Source organism: Otolemur garnettii, unplaced genomic scaffold (genome assembly GCF_000181295.1).
Source record: "Otolemur garnettii isolate 467f Iridium unplaced genomic scaffold, OtoGar3 scaffold00082, whole genome shotgun sequence".
Lineage (NCBI taxonomy): Eukaryota > Metazoa > Chordata > Mammalia > Primates > Galagidae > Otolemur > Otolemur garnettii.
This window is the reverse complement of record NW_003852477.1, coordinates 3,635,756-3,653,009: the sequence shown is the minus strand read 5'-3', so window position 1 is coordinate 3,653,009 and position 17,254 is coordinate 3,635,756. Positions and strand designations below refer to the sequence as shown.

Sequence of the window (17,254 nt, the reverse complement as noted above, 5' to 3'; positions counted from 1 at the left end):
GGGCACCACAGGGCAGGGTCTCCTCCTCTGGGTGCTGCCACAGGCAGACGGATATACCAGTATCGCTGAGATGTGGATCAGCATAAGACAATATACACTAGAATCACCCAGAGGACATGCTAAAACCCAGATAGTTGGTCCCGGCCCAGAGTTTCTGATTTAGCAGATCTGGGGTGGGGCCTAAGGATGTGCTTTTCTAACAAGCTCCTAGGTGATGCTGTTGCTGTTGGTCAGGGATCCCACTCTGAGAACTGCTGGCATAGTAATTTAAGAGCAGAGCACTTTCATTTCATTCTGAATGGGCTGTGTGACTTTAAATGAGTTATTTAACTTTAGTCCCTCCTTTCTATAAATGGAAGCTATTATACAACAGTACTTAAAACATTCATATTAAGTGTTTTAAGGATTCAATGCGTGAATCCATAAAAAGGACTTAAAATGATGGCTGACACATAGTAAGTGCACAACCAACACATGTTATCATTATCATATATATAAAATATATGTAGTTACAGTAAGAAAAATTCAAAAGAAAATTTTAAGAGGAGCCTGCGATGGCTGCTGTCAGGCACACGGAGAATGAAAACCTGGGCTCTCCAGCTCACCTCTTGCCCATGTAACTGGAGTTTGTTAAATACTTCACTGACAGGTGCTGGTCATAAACCTGTTTATCAGATTCAGGGCAAAGACAGGATGGAATCAGTTAGCCTCCACCAGCCTCTAAGATGTCTAGGGGTAGTGCCTGTGGCTCAAAGGAGTAGGGCGCTGGCCCCATAGGCCGGAGGTGGTGGATTCAAACCCAGCCCCGGCCAAAAACTGCAAAAAAAAAAAAAGATTCATAAGATAACTCAACTTTCTCCTTCCTGCTCAACCACATATTTACCTTCTGTGCAGTGCTGCTAAACACCAATCAGAACCACAGGAATGTAACTACTGCCTCACTACTCACTTCTCCCACCTTCCGTGCCGCACATATACCCCTGTTAGAAAACGTATATATACTGTGCCTCAGGTAACCGCCCCCAGACAGAGTCTCGGTCTGTACTGCGTCTGTGTTCCCAGGCTTAAGTCCTCAACCTCAGCTCAGAATCAACCCAACCTTGATTTCTCTAAGTTCTAGTGCTTATTGTTTTATGTGGTTGGCAAAATATATGAGGAGTATATTTATGCAATGTGTGCGTGGATACAGATGCACACACTTTCTCTTCATACAGTGTATATACATATGTATATATTTTATACAAGAACAGTACACAACATACATTTTTGTTCTTCTCTTGACGAGGATACACGATATTGTTCCAGAATATTGTGTAGTCTTTAACTGAGAATCAGAAGTTTCAGTGATTGGTTTTTTAAACCATATTACGCTTCAAGGCAGTAGCTCATCGTGTAATTTTTAACATGCATGCACATCATCTGGAGATCTTGTTACAATGCCGGTTCTGACTCAGTGGGTCTGTGCCTGGGCCTGGAATTCTGCATTTCTAGCACATTCTAACGCAGGTACTGGCTGCTCTCACAGTAGCTCATCTTTACAGAACAGAGGCTAATCCAGGTAAGCCTGGACTGGCTAACAAGAGCAGACCGAGGTCTTCCCCTTGCTTAGCCCTGCAAGGGCGTCACTCCTTTCCCCTTCCCGTCCCCTCCTGAGAGGGCCAGCAGGCCCCAGCCAGGCTCCAGGCCTCAGCCCAGGGCCCTCGCTCTCTGGCTTGTCCCACTGTCTTCCCTTTCTGCAATAAAATAGTTTAGCTGTCCCAGAGTTGAAGTATTAATATTTTCAGGACAGTAACTTCAAAAGAAAAACACTTTCAATATATAACCGATTATAAGTAATTTTGAAAATAAAAGTTATCCTGAGACATGAAAGCAGACCATCCTAAAGCAGAGTTCTGGAAATGTATTCTTTTTTTGAGACAGAGTCTTACCATGTCACCCTCAGTAGAGTGCTGTGGCATCACAGCTCACAGCAACCTCAACTCTTGGGCTTAAGCGATTCTCTTTCAGCCTCCCAAGTAGCTGGGACTACAGGCACCCACCACAACGCCCAGCTATTTTTCTGTTATTGTTGTCATTGTTCCTTAGCAGATCCTGGCTGGGATAGAACCCACCAGCCCCATGTGGCTGGCACCCTAACCACTGAACTACAGGCACCAAGCCAGTATTCTGACTGTTTTTACTCAAGAGACCTAAGGAATGTCCATGCAGTCACTGTATAAACACCTTGATCACCCATAAAAGCTTCTTTCTCTGGGCTGGGGGTGAAAGTTCCTGAAGCCCCTCTGGGAACTCAGAGCAACATCTGGGCCTATCTTTACTTGATACCCTCCTTTGCCCCACAAACGGGTGTCCCTCTGAGAGAACCTGGCAGTGGGATCCCCGGTGGTTTCAAGGCCATCCCTTGGACTTTCCTCTTTGAAGTATCTCTAAGTTTAAAACAATCCTTATTTCAGGTCATTTTTTAAAAAAATAAACACTGCCAGCACAAAACCATGCTTTATTTAATAACAATTTGGTCTCTTGTCCATTCATCTGCCAAAAGCTATCCAGTTATAAGAAAACACTTAAAACTCTTTAAAAAGAGTGCTGGAAAAGCTGGAGCTTTTTCCACAAAGAAAAAAGGATAAAAACCAGCTATTATTTGCAGCAACATGGATGGATTTCAAAGACCTTATTTAAGCAACAGAAGCCAGACACAAAGTAATACACACTGTTTGATTCTGTTTACAAAGACACAAAGATCAGGAAGTGGCAAAACAAATCCAGGGTGACAGAGTCAGAACAATGGTTTCTGGGGAAGCAGGTAAACCAGAAAGGTGGCCAGGGGACTTCCAGTGGAAGCATTCCACACAATGCTCTGTGTGGGCGTCTTACAAGGGCAGCTTCAGGCCATGCACATAAGATCTGTGTATTTTAAATTATAACTCAATTAAAAAAAAAAAAAGAATGCTATGAAATTGGTACAGCCAAGGCTATTTAGACACTAACAATGAAAGGATAAAATCTGAGCAAAGTACAGAATTTACCCTCTTCCAAGAGGTCCAAGGTGTCATGCTGCTCTCGGATGGGCTTCCTCTCTTCGTCCTGACAGTCATATTCAAAGCATTCTTCTTCCCCTCCCACGTCTCTCAGGGACATTGCTGAAGTCGCCCCCAACCTGAAACATGACCCTAAGGGGCCATCCTTGAAGGAGCTCTGGGCTGCATGCCCAGAGGAGCCATGGGGGCCCAGGCCCACGGGGCACAGGCTGGGCCCTGGCCTGGGCCACAGACATGCCCTGGCTGGGTTGTGGTGGAAGGGTGTGCATAAAGCCACTGGCCCAGCATCACAGGGGGAGGACCCGGAAGCCGGTGGCTCCCACAACCTAGAGGAGGGGTGGGGCCACGAGAAGCACCTGGCAGAGTGGGAAGGACCGGCAGGTACAGTTGGTTCGGAGGGGAGCCCAGCAGGCAGGTACGGCACCTCAGCAAGCTCTCCACCTCCAGATTCTCTCTACTGTTTCTCCCCCGGGGAGCAAGGAGAATGGTAGCTTCCTGGAAGTTTCACAGTAACTGCACCGGGAGATAGCAACCAAGCCTCAGGCAGGTGCACCTGTCTAAAGGTGAGGTGCTAGCAGAGGAGGTGCCCTGGGGAAGCACTGCCTGATGCCTTCAGATGAGAGATTTTCTGGGCGCCCACTTAGGAAGCAGAGACAAATCTGACTCTGACAATGGCCTGACGACAGTGCTAAGCAGGGCAAGGAAGCAATCGTGATTTCTAGCAAAAGGGGGAAAAATGCAGTAACCAATACTGTGTTAAACCTAATTCATCCCAGTCCTTCTTTGGTAATAATACATTGCATTTTCACTTCACGAATCTGCATTTTATATAATAAATCCCACTCTTACTCTCAATCTGTGTTTCCATCGCCAAATTTATAAAGATCTCTTCCACTTTGTACAGCAAGGCAAGAAAAAAAAATCTAAAGCCTAATAGCTTGTAATGTGGCCTGAAAAAAGACTCCACAGTTTAATTGTATATCTTGATACCCATTCTTCTGGACTGTTCGATTTTGCCTGTAACAGTGAGAATGGCAGGTTCTTCCATCAAACCCAGTAAACAGCAGCCTCAGGGGCTGGCACCTCCGAGGACCACAGCTCATTCTGCAATCTCCAGGCTTCGGCCATCTCCCAGCAACTCTGTGGTAGGTCTCCCTGCTCCTGAAGCCCACACCAGGAGGCCTATTCCACCTCTATGGCAAGTGGCCTTCCCCCAAAGAGCCTAGGGAAAGATTTTAGTAGAGGCAAGATCTTCATAAAAGAATACTCTGCACAGATTCAGGGACTATGTCTCATCCATGTCTGACTCCTCAGTGCTGAGGATTCCGCTTAGGTAGCTAAAAAAACGTCTGCTTAACTTAATTGCTACCTCCATAAAGACTAATAGAAGATCACAAGCAAGTGCCTCTGAATATAAAACCAGAATATAATAAAGATTTGATTAAAAAATTAAAACCTAGGGACATATGTATTCTTAACATATGGTTAATTTTTTTAGAACCTGAAAATAAGCGCCTCATTCTAGTAACTCAGAGGAAGTAAGTTCAAAATTGCATTTTGAAAACTACATTAGCTTTACCATATAAACATGCTCAGAAAAAAAATCTTTAATCTCAGCAAGTATTATCAGATTGGATTTGTTAATTCAATTCAGATGACAGTGGGCTCATCTATAAGATCTTCTTAATGAGATAGACAGTTATTCTCAGCTGTTGGGAGGGAGGGGGGAAGGGAAGGAAACCCTCTACCTTGTGCTTGATTCATTTAGCAAGTATCAGACTGACTAGAAGATGGACAGGATACTGTGCTCGGCCACAGGGTATATAAATGAAAACAAAAGCTAAGTAATTTCACAGATGTGAAAATACTCTCAAATGTTTTCATTCATAACCAAAGATGTGCTTATCTTTTAACTCACTCTAGGCTACTCTTAACAAATGATTGTTATGGGTATATATTATGTAATATATAGATTATATATAATCTATATATTATGTAATAAACACCAAGGACATGATATTTTGTATTCATTTTTCCCCAACTTCTAATTATGAAAATATTTAAATATACTGTATAAAAAATACTGAAGTGGACGAGGTAGTACATGCCCATAGTACCAACTACTTGGGAAGCTGAGGCTGAGTTCAAGGCCAAGACAAGACCTTGTCTCAAAATGTAATAATAATAATAATGATAATAACAGTGAACACCTACATGCCTCCACCAGAACTGAACAATAGATATTTTGCTTTTGAGGGAGGGGGAAGACATAGTTCAGATGTACAGAAAAGTTACAAGAATGGTACACGAAAATCCTGAATATTCACATCCCTCAAATGTTAACATTTTACAACATTTATTTTCTCTCTTTCTCTTTCGACATTGAGACAACAGTATTATCTAATCCATAGACTTTCTTGAGATTTTCCTCAGTTGTTCCAATAATATCCTTGATGGCAAAAGAAATCCCAGATCATGGGCTACATTGAACTGACAGGTCTCTAAGTCTCCTTTAATTGCTAACAGTTTCTGAGTGTTTGGTTTTCAAGATGTTGATATTTTTGAACAACACAGGCCAATTATTTTGTTGACTGTCCCTTACTTTGGGTGGGCCTGATGCTTCCTTGTAATTCAATTCAGCTTATGAACTTCGGGGGAGGCCACCACAGAAGGTGCTACCTTCTCCTCAGCATGCCCTGCTGGGCGCCCTGCGCCACCGCCTGTGCTGCTTGGTTCAACTGGCTCAGGTGATGCCTGCCAGTTTTCTCCACTGTAAAGTTACTATTTTCTCCTTTGTTATTCAAAAATGTCTCATGGTGATATACTTTGAGACCACTACTTTTGGTGATTCTGGCCTTAGTTATTAGGATGGATGAAAAATGGTGAATTTCTAATTCCATCATTCCTGCACTTATTAGTCGGCTTTCTACTATTACTAATGACTTTTTCTTCTCTTCCATTTTAGCCATTCATTCATTTATTTATATCAGTGTGGAGTCAAGCAGTCATACTTTATTCCAAAAGCTGCAATCCCTTACCACCACTATTTGATATTCAAATTGTCCCCTATTAGGCCAGTTGAAACCCCTTCAGGCAGGTAGGACATGACATATGAACACAGGACCAGCCTGGACTTGGCATGTTACCTCATTCCTCTGGGTTTAGACACTCTTCAGGATACCCCCCACACCAATCTCTACTTCCCTCCCACTGTGGGGGATCTGAGGGAATGCTCAAAACTCATGCACATCAGCACTCATTTCAAGCTTGAAGACAAAGATGGGCCAAAGAGCATCTTCTCTGACATAGAGCAGTTTCTCCAAAAGTCAAAGCAAAACATAACCCACAGAGGGCAGTAATAATGCCTGAGAATCCCTGTGCCAAGTGAGGGGTGGAGAGGGGTGGGTCATGCTGGACTCGAGGCTGGAGCTGGGGTGTGAGAGGCAGGTAGCAAAGACGTCTGTGCTGCAGCAGAGGCACAGAACAGACAGCCACTGGGACCTAGAGCAGGGAGCCAGGGAATGAGTTCTGACTCCTCGGGGAACACTGGACAGGAAGGCCAGAGGAGAAGGGTGCAACCACCTCCTGTAGTACAGAAGGACATCTTTCTGTAAGTGTCCCCACTCTGTATCTAATCGATATACCACCTTTGAAGTCATCTTCCCAAAGCTCTACCTGGCATTGTCCAAAGGGTGACCCCCAAGCCACTATTTACATTTAAATTTTAATGATTTAAAATAAAATTCTAAATGCAATCACACTAGCCACATTTCACATGCTCCACGGCAGGGGGTAGTGGCCAGCACATCTGGCAGCACAGAATAAAATATGTGCACCGCTGCAAAAAGTCTCACTGGACAGCATCAATCTAAAGGGGACCCCTTATTTTTAAGATGTGAGCTTTAGACTTTTTCCGCCCCACATCCTACATTTCCTGGATCCCCTGCTACCAGCCTGACCTCCCACCACACTTCATTCATACAAAAGGAGCTGCTAACTTCTGCCCACATAATGCTGCTGCCTTAGCTCACCTGTGAAGGGAACCCAACTGCCACCCCAAAATATGCATGCCTCTTTGGCATAAGGATTATTTTGAGCAGAAAGCAATCAAGGAACAGCAGGTACAAGAAAAAGCTCTAAAAACAGAGGAAATTTATATTCATTAAGGTGGCTCCCTCTCCTGCATTGATATGTCTCCCATCAATGGATAAGCACCCAATAAAATCTGCACGCACCTTTACTAAACCATCTTTGCTTATCACACATTTCCTAGCCCCCTCCCCTTAACTTCCTCCCTTAGAAGAGGCCCAAACCCCTTTCTTTTGTCTCACCTCTTCTCCACGCTTTCCTGCCCTTTGGTATGGTACACAAGCCTCCAATTTCCAACTGATTCTCTGAGTCTTATTTCTTTCTGATTGTCTCTGTTTATGTTATAATTACATCTGGTTTTTCTCTTGTTAATCTGTCTTTCACCAGTTTAATCTGCAGAGCTCTTAGCTACTGAACCTGGCAGGGTCGAGGGATAAAGTTTTTCCTCCTCTACACCTGCAATGTCCCCCACCTCCCTAGACCTAAATCCTCCCATCTTTCAAAGTCTGGTTCAGTGCTGCTCCCCTTTCCTTCAGGGAGACATAAGCACCCTTCTCTCCTCTGTAACTGTCTGGCCCGTGTTCTACGCACCTCCCTTGCACTTCATTCCTCTGCTCCTAGAGAGCAGAGCTAGCCCAATATTGAAGGTCATGTCTCTAAGGACCTCGCTTATGCCATTTAAACATTATAAAACTATATTTCATCCCCCTACCTTTTTAAAAAATTACCTTAACAACCTTTTAGGAGAGTTACACATCTGGAAAGAGAAAAATCAACCTCTGCCTTCAAGAAAGCATCACACGATGAATGCAAGACAAAGAAATAGGGGTCTGTTTGCACCGATGCTTAGGGAAACTAAGTGCAGGAAAATTAGAAAAACCATCTGAAAAATCTAGCTCATCAACTAAGGCTTAAAATAATTACAACAGAGCTTTACTCAGGAACCAGACATCCCCATCTTGAGATGACATTCTGGAGGTCACTGAAATCCAGTGAGTAACAAAATACACGTGATGGCCCCTGTGTGTCATTACCTGGGATTTTCATGATAGAAGTTCTAAAAACAACTTCTGCCACAATCCACCTGAATTTCCTCCTCTGCACATCAATAAGAACATCAATAAGAACTAGACCACCTCCTGTCTGGACATTCAAATCTGGAATACTGTAAAGGGGACGTGGGTGGACAGCAAAGTCAGATCACAGAAGACACTGCTGCGGGAGACAGGTGGCCACAATACTGCGCCCTGTTCCAAATACTATTCACCTTTTCAAAGAGAGTTTCTGAAAGAACCTAACTAGTACTATTTCTGAGAAAATAAAATTAAGCACTGACTGGGCTCTTTGTCACTTACCAGAACTATTACTTTATTTACATTCCTCACACAGCTCCAACCAGCGTGGTCACCCCCATCTTCCAGATGAAGAATCTGGGTTTGCAGAGGCTCCTGGGACTTTGTGTTCATATCACACGTCCACGTGAAGTGCAAAACAGGCCTCGAGCAGAGACTCTGGCCCAGCACTCTGAATGCCATGCTACCTATTTTTAGAATAACTACCAAAATGCTGTTTCTCTAACTTAAGAATATACAGCGAACCTAGCCCTTTATAAGCACATTTTTTCTTTTATTATTTTTTTTTTAATTTTAGGTTAATGTGAGGGTATAACCAGGTCACGATATTTGAATTTGTTAGGTAACATCCCTCTTGTAGTTGTGCCTTGTACCCAAAAGCTGTGCCATATACCCTTACACTATACCCATGAAGGGGGAGCACCCCAAACCTCCCTCTTCCCCATTTCTCCCTTCCTCGTTCTCCCCCCTACTTGAATTGAGTTTTCTCCTGTGTGGGCATGAATTAGATCATCTACTGTATAAGCACACTTTTTCAAAAGCGACCAATATAGCCAAGAAACAATCCAAGATTCCAAGCCTGACCTAAAGAACGTTTTTTTTTTAATTTTTCAGACCCATATGCCAGGGGGTTGATCTCCATTGACATTAGCAGTTTCCCCGAACACACCTGACGTAAAGAATTCCCCAAAACATGTGCTAAAAATATAGATTTCTCAGGGCTTCTACTAGTCTGAAGTGAGTTCGAGAATCTGCTTTTTTAATAAGCATGTGATTTTCAATGATTTCCCAAGTTTTAGAAGTTCTAAACCAGGGGTGGGACCTAGCCTATCAAGGTAATGAAGAGGTCACTGGGCACAGAGTTTAAACGTAAACACTCAACACACATATGCAAATTCTATGGCCATTACTGCTATGTTGTAACATGTTGATCACTGGCTATTTCAAATCTCTAAAACTTAAGGTATTGGGGAACCAACCCCCCCCCCATAACTTCTTATTGTAAGCCCCGGCCCATGCTTCTTACTGCACAGAGACAGGATGGGTTGAAGATCACTACTAAAATTGATAAAGGGGTTAGATTCAGTTACCCAACACTGAATGAAGCTCTCCTGACCCTCAAAGATGAGGGAACAGTAGCCTCCTCTTAACCAGTTAAAGACTGGCCCTTGTCGGCCTGTAAGCTATATTCCTACCCGTATATATTTCTGTTTCAGTGCTAATGCTGCACTTTAACAGTGAGTCAGTAACTCTAACGTAAATGATTTTTGCAACTTTTTCAAAACGTTTGACTCACCTTTTATTAGTATCAAAAGTTCCCTGGACGTTTCCCTCATTGATGATTCAGGTGCCAAATGATAAGAGAGAGAAAGCAATGCTGTGTCTGCTGATTTGCAATAAAAAAGGCACATACAGTTTGGGGCAAATTACACTTCCAGACTAACCTGCCCGACATAGGAACAAACACAACTAGTCAGAAATGTGTACACAAGTCACCACACAACTGGCATATACTTGCAATCCCCTTTTAGTACTTTTCTTAAACCAGATCATTTAGGGGCTTCGGTTTCTTTTATTTCCTCTTTGCTACCTCTTTAAATGGGATTATGAAAATGCCAGTTGTCCCAGTAAATTCTACCACTTCCTTCATCCGTAATGGCACGGAAGGGCAAGCATTGTGCTCAACATACATTCACACCACAACAGCAATCAATATTTATTTACCCCTGGATGGATGAGCTCTCTCCTCTTCCATTTTCCTTTGCTCTTGGAGGAAGAGTGATCAGGATTATCTCAGGGCCAAAAAGACTCAACCGAGGAACTGCTGGGTAAGAAAATCCTTCTGATGGACTCCCAGATAACAGCAAGCCTCCTCTCACCCTTCAGATTAACTATGGTGAGTGAACTGGCTTTATTTCAGGGCGTAAAAAGAACTGGACAGTGTAGCAATTGGGTCAAGACATTAAGAAATCTCCCTCCCCTACTTCTAGGATGCCATCACTGGGGACCTGGCCACACCTGCCTCTGCCACAGGGCTTGTGATCAACACTCCCTAATCCAATGGTACACTGAGGATGTATTTAATCAATACTTAAGGTATGGAGTCACAAATTGCCAAGGAAATGAGAAGAGGTCAACGATGGTTTCCAAAAAGAAGCATCTCTTTTCTTTAACTGCCTCTTGGAGTTAGGTAATGATGGGAACTAACTTTGAGAATGAATATCTCCAAAAGAAAAAAGAGTTCATTCACCCTTTCCCTCTTGAGCCTAGAAGCTGCCTCCAATACATGTGTACTCAAGATATTTTAAAGACGCACACACAGAGCTCCAACATGACAATGTCTTCCTCTAATGCTGTAGGACAGTGGGGCTCAACTGGCCAAGTTTTCCACCACATTTAATTACGACCCCCTGAGACACTCTCGTGGCCACTCTCCTATAGCTGACAGTCAAGGCAAAAATCAGCAAATAAGAGACAATTATGTAGTTCTTGAGCTTACTAACTAGGCCAGGTCCCAGCCTGTTACATCATTGAGGCTAATCAAATGTAGTCGCTGTTAGAGCAACCCGAAACTCATGATTCAATTAAAAAGCAGTTACCTTGCCTATTAATGGCTCATGCGAGTCTGGAAACATATCCTCACTGGGGAACAGACCCTCAAAGCATATGTATTAACTATGTTTTCCTTTTTTTTCCTTTGTAAAAAAGGAATGTGATTTAAGGGCCATTTAAAAAAAAAAATTTTTAAAGGCAGATTAATTGTGTAACATATAATTTTTATGTCCAATGACACAGGGACCTGAGACCATTCCCTACGTGATCTCTCTGAGAATATGCTGGAGAACTATTTCCCGTGTTCCTGAAACCTCCGGAGACCTGTCCTGCCACACACTGGTCTCCACCCAGGTCTCCTCTGGAATGTGCCACACCCTCCCTGCATAAACTGGGATAGTGACAGAAGGATACATTCTCTCCTGCCTCTCCCAACACCTCTCCATGCCCATCTCTGCTGGATCCAACAAGCAAAATTTATTTGAATCACCCGCTTGGTGGGAAGTTGCTTCTGCCTCTTCTCCAGCCTTCCCTCAGCCTCCAGGTCTGGACTCAGCAAAGGGCAGAGTCTTCCAGGCCTGCTGCTGATGGTCTAGGAAGCCACGTCCTGAATATACAATTCCAGCCTCTAGGTTCCTAACCTCTCCGACAGCAGGAGCACAGTGAACACATTTCCACTTGCACACACGCATGCATCAAAAACACATGTCTCACACCAGACAGGATTCAACGCAATAGAAGTATAATGCCTGCAAGCCCAGCATACCAAAAACCATCTCCCCGTTCTGAGCAAACGACCATACATACTGCAGAGGAGTCTCCCACGGTAAAGAGCCCTGCCCACCTGCTATCTCCCCCACTGTGCCTTTGGAACTGTGAGAGCCATGCACGCCTGCCAGTGGTGCTAGTTTTGGTGCCCCCCTCTGCCCATCTCCCATGAAGATTTCAGGACACCCCCCCCCAGTGGGAGACAATGCCTGCATAAAATCCCACTCTGTTTTGCAGGGGGTATAATTACCATCCGAGCATTCTTCATAATACCAGTCTAGTTCATAATAATCCGCTTCGATAAATTTCTGCATAGTCAGTATTCTTGCAGAGGAAAAGAATGGACTTCACAGCACCGTTAACGTCAAGTAAAACGCTGCCATGCCTCCCTGCCCTTCCAGAACAGCGGGCAGAGGAGCATCCCGAAACACACCAGAATTACGCCGTGCATTCTTAGTGACAGTCTGGAGCCAAACAGGAAAAGGGGCAGTGAAAAGAAAAATTCTATGGGGGAAAGGGAGAGTAGGAGGAGCAGAAAGGGAGGCAATTTGCGGAGCTATCAGAGACCTGGCAGCTCTGCTAATAAAGCGGCACTGGACAGCAGCCCTGAATGGGAGTAGCCAGGATTATCCTATCCAGAAGCCGGGAGGGTGACGTCAGGGACACACACCACCACCGGCCGTCTCACTCAAGCCACGTCCCCTGCTCCACTGCTCATCTTTCAATCTAACTGTTGCCATAGAAACTGGCCAGCTCTAAAAGATGATGCAGAGATGGAGGAAATGTCTTCCAAGGATACTGGGAGCAGAGGCTGAGAGATGCCACACGGACAGAGGGAGAGTGCAGGCGGGTGGGGGCCAGGGGGCCTTGGCACCATCACCACCTCTAGCAAGTGTGAGGGCAAGCTTATTTCCTCTATTCTGAATCACTGCAGAAAGATTCTAAATTTGGAAAACACTGTCTTTTAAAACCTGCAAACCATTACTTCTGGTTTTCTTTTCCCAACCAGATTTAAAACATTAGATATCTTTAAAAATTTTTGACTACCACCTAAAGAAAATGTAAATTATTAGAAAATGGAAGCATTTTCGTTTAGATACAGTATCGTTCTCTGCTCATGCCTTTGCTCAAACTTCTGGGAAAACAGCCTGCCACCTACAAAATGAGGAGCGTGCCATCACAAAGGGCTCGTGCTGCACAGCATACTGTCTCATGGATGCTTACGTGTGTGATCAGAGCACAGAAACACGTGCCGGAAGGAAGTGGCCCACCTGCAGGAAGAGGGTTGCCTCTGGGGAAGGAGTGAGAGACTGGGCTTTAAAACTGTCCTTATAAAATGCACCTGTAATGTTTTAGTTTCTTTACAAAAAGAGTTAACATAAGAATTTGATGTGTTCCAAGTGCTTCATAATAAAAATGAAGTATTAGAGAATCAGATGCAGTTTAGACTTACTACAGGTTAGAGTTCTTCCCCTGAAACAGGGTTTCTCAACATTAGCACTATCATCATCTGGGGTTAGATAATTCTCGGTTGTGAAAGACTGTCCTGGGCATTGTAAGGTGCTTAGCAGCAATTGCGGCCCCTAGCCACTCAGTGCCAGGAGCCCCACCCTCCATTCCCCAGATGTGACAACGAAAAATGTCTCCATACATGGCCGAATGTCCCCTGGCTGCAAAATCACTGGTTGAGAACTCTGCCCTAAACCAACACTACTCACTTCACTGGCCTATTGGCCAGGTAGTACAGATATCCATTAGTGTCAAGAGCAGCAGCGTCACTAATATAAAATAGTGTGTGTGCATATCTCTATATGTGTGTACGTCAGCCTGCCTCTGTATGTATGTAATAGAAAATTAAGAGGAAAACTATATACACATTCTAGAATCTTGTGCAGAATCTATACTTTTGCATAAATTTATCTCAATCTTCCTAAATCAGTGGATGCTACAGAGTCTGTATTGTTGTGCTGTGAGGTCCCCAAAGCTGGCTTCCTATTCCCACCTCTATTCCAGAAGCCTCTTCCTCCTCAGGGGTACCCTTCCCTCACTCTAGGGCCATGCCTGGCTCTCTCATCAGGGCTTACTTGGACACCAGGGTGGGACCGTCCCTCCTGCCAGCCCGGTCCCTTGTGAACTGTGGGGTTCCTACTCTTTAGCACCCCTAAATAGCAGAGCTTCAAATCCAAGAATAGAAAAGAGAAGGTAATGGCAGGGTCCGCAACCAAGGAAATCATCTCTGCATGGAGCTGAGCAACCACAGACGGTGGTGAGGAATCTAAGTTAAAGTTGTTAACAAGTTTTCAGAAAAGTTCAGAAAACAAAGGGGACAGAGAAAGGAATGACATCATCCCTGGCGACATCTGCTGGCTGTCACCTATACACTGGAGGACCTGTGCCCCTCTGTCATCTTCTTTTCCTCCAAGGCATCTCCAACTTGACTCCAAATTTCTCCTGGTCAAAGCAGAGATCACACTGCTGACTCCCCTAACTCACTTTAATCCCTCTCCCTGGCCCCAACTTGAATGTACATTTTAAGTTTTCTAGGACATGTGACTATTGGAAGTTGACAGACAAGGGTTCTAGTTCCTTTTATAATTGCCTGTCATCTGAGACATCTCAAGTTTCCCTCTGGTCCTTCATCACCCCTTTCTCTGACAAGAGCCCCACAGCAAACTAACAAACGGCCTTCTCAGATATCATTCCTCAAAACAGAGGAACAGAGGATGGTGTCTCAAGGTTTCCTAAAGTTTGGCTTTTTTTTTAATTCCTTAAGGTATTTCTTAAAAGATAACGATAAACCTCATAAATACACAAAATCAACAGTTAACAGACTCCTCAAAACTCAGCAATTTTCAACAGGTTCAATCCAATATGTCTGGGGATGAGGTCCAATATGAATTTGCAAAATGAAGATTTAAAAAAGGAACAGGAAATGCAAATGCCTCCAGGCATCATATGAAAGTCAGATGAGGGTAGAAACCTCTTAAACAAAGGCTTGGCACATTTACCTTATAGTGTCATGAATTTGTTTAATATTTTATTCATGCCCCATTGCCCCAGAGAACAAATGACACGTAATGGATAGATGGACAGATAGACAGACGGGTGGAAGGGCTGACAGCAGTGTAATTTCATAGTTAAGAGCACAGCCTTTTGGAATCAGATGGTCTGAGGGTTGGTTCCAGGTTCTTATTCACCATCTCAGTGACCTTGTTAGACACATCAGTCTCATTTGCTAAATGTGAGTGGTTACAGTGCACGCCACGGAGATGTGGTAGAGCTTTAAGTTAATTAATGTATGTCCGAGCACCTAGCATGGTGCCTGGGACAAAGTGAGTCTGCAATAAATGTTACTTGTGACCATCTTCATCACTCTAATTCTTTAAAAAATGAAATAAGCCAGGAAATGAGCAAAAGAGAGCACAAGCTATAATTAGAGAAATGAAGTAGAAATGCCAGTGGTAAGTTTTTCCCAGCATAATTAATTCAAAGGCACTGGGTTCACAGTAATGAACAGGAGTGATAGGCGGGGCAGGGGAGAGGGGAAGGGACCTTTCTAAACAGTGAAACTGCATCATCGAGCACAATGTACATCAATTCCAAAGACTGCACATATCCCAGTCCACTTTTTAAGAAAATGGGAAAGAAAACAAGTGTATAAAATTAGCACAAAGAAGACACCATCATTTATAGATGAATTTTATGGGTACTGAACAGTTTCAAAGTGAACTTCCACACCAAAACTACTGTAGGGCTCAGAAGGATGAAGTATTCCACCCGTAGCTCTGCAGAGACAGTTTCAAGATTAAAATTTAGGTCTATCCAGCTTCAAATCCACTGTCCTACATGTTAATATTTTCGGGACTCCTGAGGGTTACTGTCCCCCTTCAGCCCAGGTTTACTGTACCTGAACAAGAACTCTCCTCAAGAAACCAAGTCTATTCTCCCCCATCACTGTCCATCCAAGGAAGTCAGGAAAGGAACAGGGACAGGTCCCAGGAGCAGCCTTGGATAAGCCTCAGTGGCGGGTGGTTAGCCACCTCTCGGTCACCTGCATCTTCAGCCACACCACTTAGGAGTGCTGGCTGCACACCAGCCGTCCGGTACCTTCCACTTCATCCTTGAGTCCCCTGCAACCTAATGACTCCGCCAATGTGTAGATACGTTGAAGGGGCTCAATGGTTTGAATCACTTGCCCAGGCTCACACAGCAAATACAGACAAGAGCATCTGAATATAAATAAGAATGGCCCACAACCTAAGGCTTTTTCACTTCTCAAAAAGTGATTAAGAAAATATCCAAAGATTATCTGCAAATGAATTTTGAAGAAGAGAGGAGGAGGAAGGAAGGAGGAAGAAGGAAGAGAAAGAACAGTAACTAAGAAGTCAAGTTGGCATCTCACAGAGAAAAATCGAAAAATTGTTTAAGAGCAAAATAAAAAATTTATCAGCAAAGTAAGACTTAAATTAAAAAGACTAATGTGACTTCATGATATTTAAAAAAAAAACTCCTTCCAGCTCTGTCACGAAAGTAGCCCCACAAGGATTCCCCTCTAACCCATCAACAGGGACATCAACACTCTGCCGCGCAGATTTGGGTTAGGCCTTAAAACAGGGCTCCTTGGAGAGCTGCTGATTGCACATTTCTTGGAGCAGGGAAAAATCAATATGGGGCTGTAACATCAGGTTTCAAGAAGCAAAGACCACTGCAAAAAGTCTAGGGTGGAAGTGATTAGGTATAGGAACCATGGGTCCAGTGTCACACTTTGAACATTAAAAGGAAAATATAGTCAATAATGGTTAAAGGGGACAAGCTGGGTCTGTAAAAGCCTCGAATCCACAATAAATATCAAAATGAAAGAGCAACCAAGTGAACAAGGCAAGTGATGTGTAAAGGAAAGGAGAACATATTAGGAAGTTATTCTTAATCCATTTCAGAAAGCAGGCAAGGTGGGCGTGTATGGCTGCTCTGTTTCTGCCACTAATACCTTTTATAAAACATTGCACAAATATGTCTCTAAGTGGGATGGCTATGAATAAGCCAACCGGATCTGGAATGAGGAGGCAGGGACAAAGAACAGAAAGGCCCGATGCCGTGGGCACCAACTACACCCGGGTGGGAGGAGGATCAGATCCAGGCTGCAAGATGATGGATTAGCCGGAGACTCCAGAGGAGAGCTGATGGCCCACACCAGGTCCCCAAATTCCTTTTATTCCTTTGATAAAAGCTTAATATGACCCTGCTAATTATAACACAAAACAAACAAATCTTGTATGTGCTTTCAAAAACATTCCAGGTGAACATGTCATTAGGATGGGACAATGGGTTGCGTCACAACAACCAAACATAAAGAATCTGTCATTGCAGGGAAAGGCACCAGTTAAAGGTGGCCTCTCCAAAGACATGTCCATCTGGAAGCCGTGAATGTGGGGAAAGGGTCTTTGCAGGTATAAT

The 17,254-nt window shown here is 43.8% G+C and overlaps 1 protein-coding gene across 7 annotated transcripts in view; it reads right to left on the bottom strand.

The window, feature by feature from the left end:
* The window catches only part of TRAK1 (trafficking kinesin protein 1), a 194,890-nt gene that overhangs the window by 57,039 nt on the left and 120,597 nt on the right, over window positions 1-17,254 (bottom strand). Inside the window, exon 1 of one of the 7 annotated variants that reach the window (XM_012808049.2) lies at window positions 12,051-12,298. The exons of the other annotated variants lie outside the window; for them this stretch is intronic. Within the exon in view, the coding sequence (XP_012663503.2) occupies window positions 12,051-12,114 (64 nt within the window). The 5' untranslated portion in view covers window positions 12,115-12,298. Of the gene's footprint in view, window positions 1-12,050; window positions 12,299-17,254 lie in introns of those variants that run through there. 7 annotated transcript variants of the gene reach the window in all.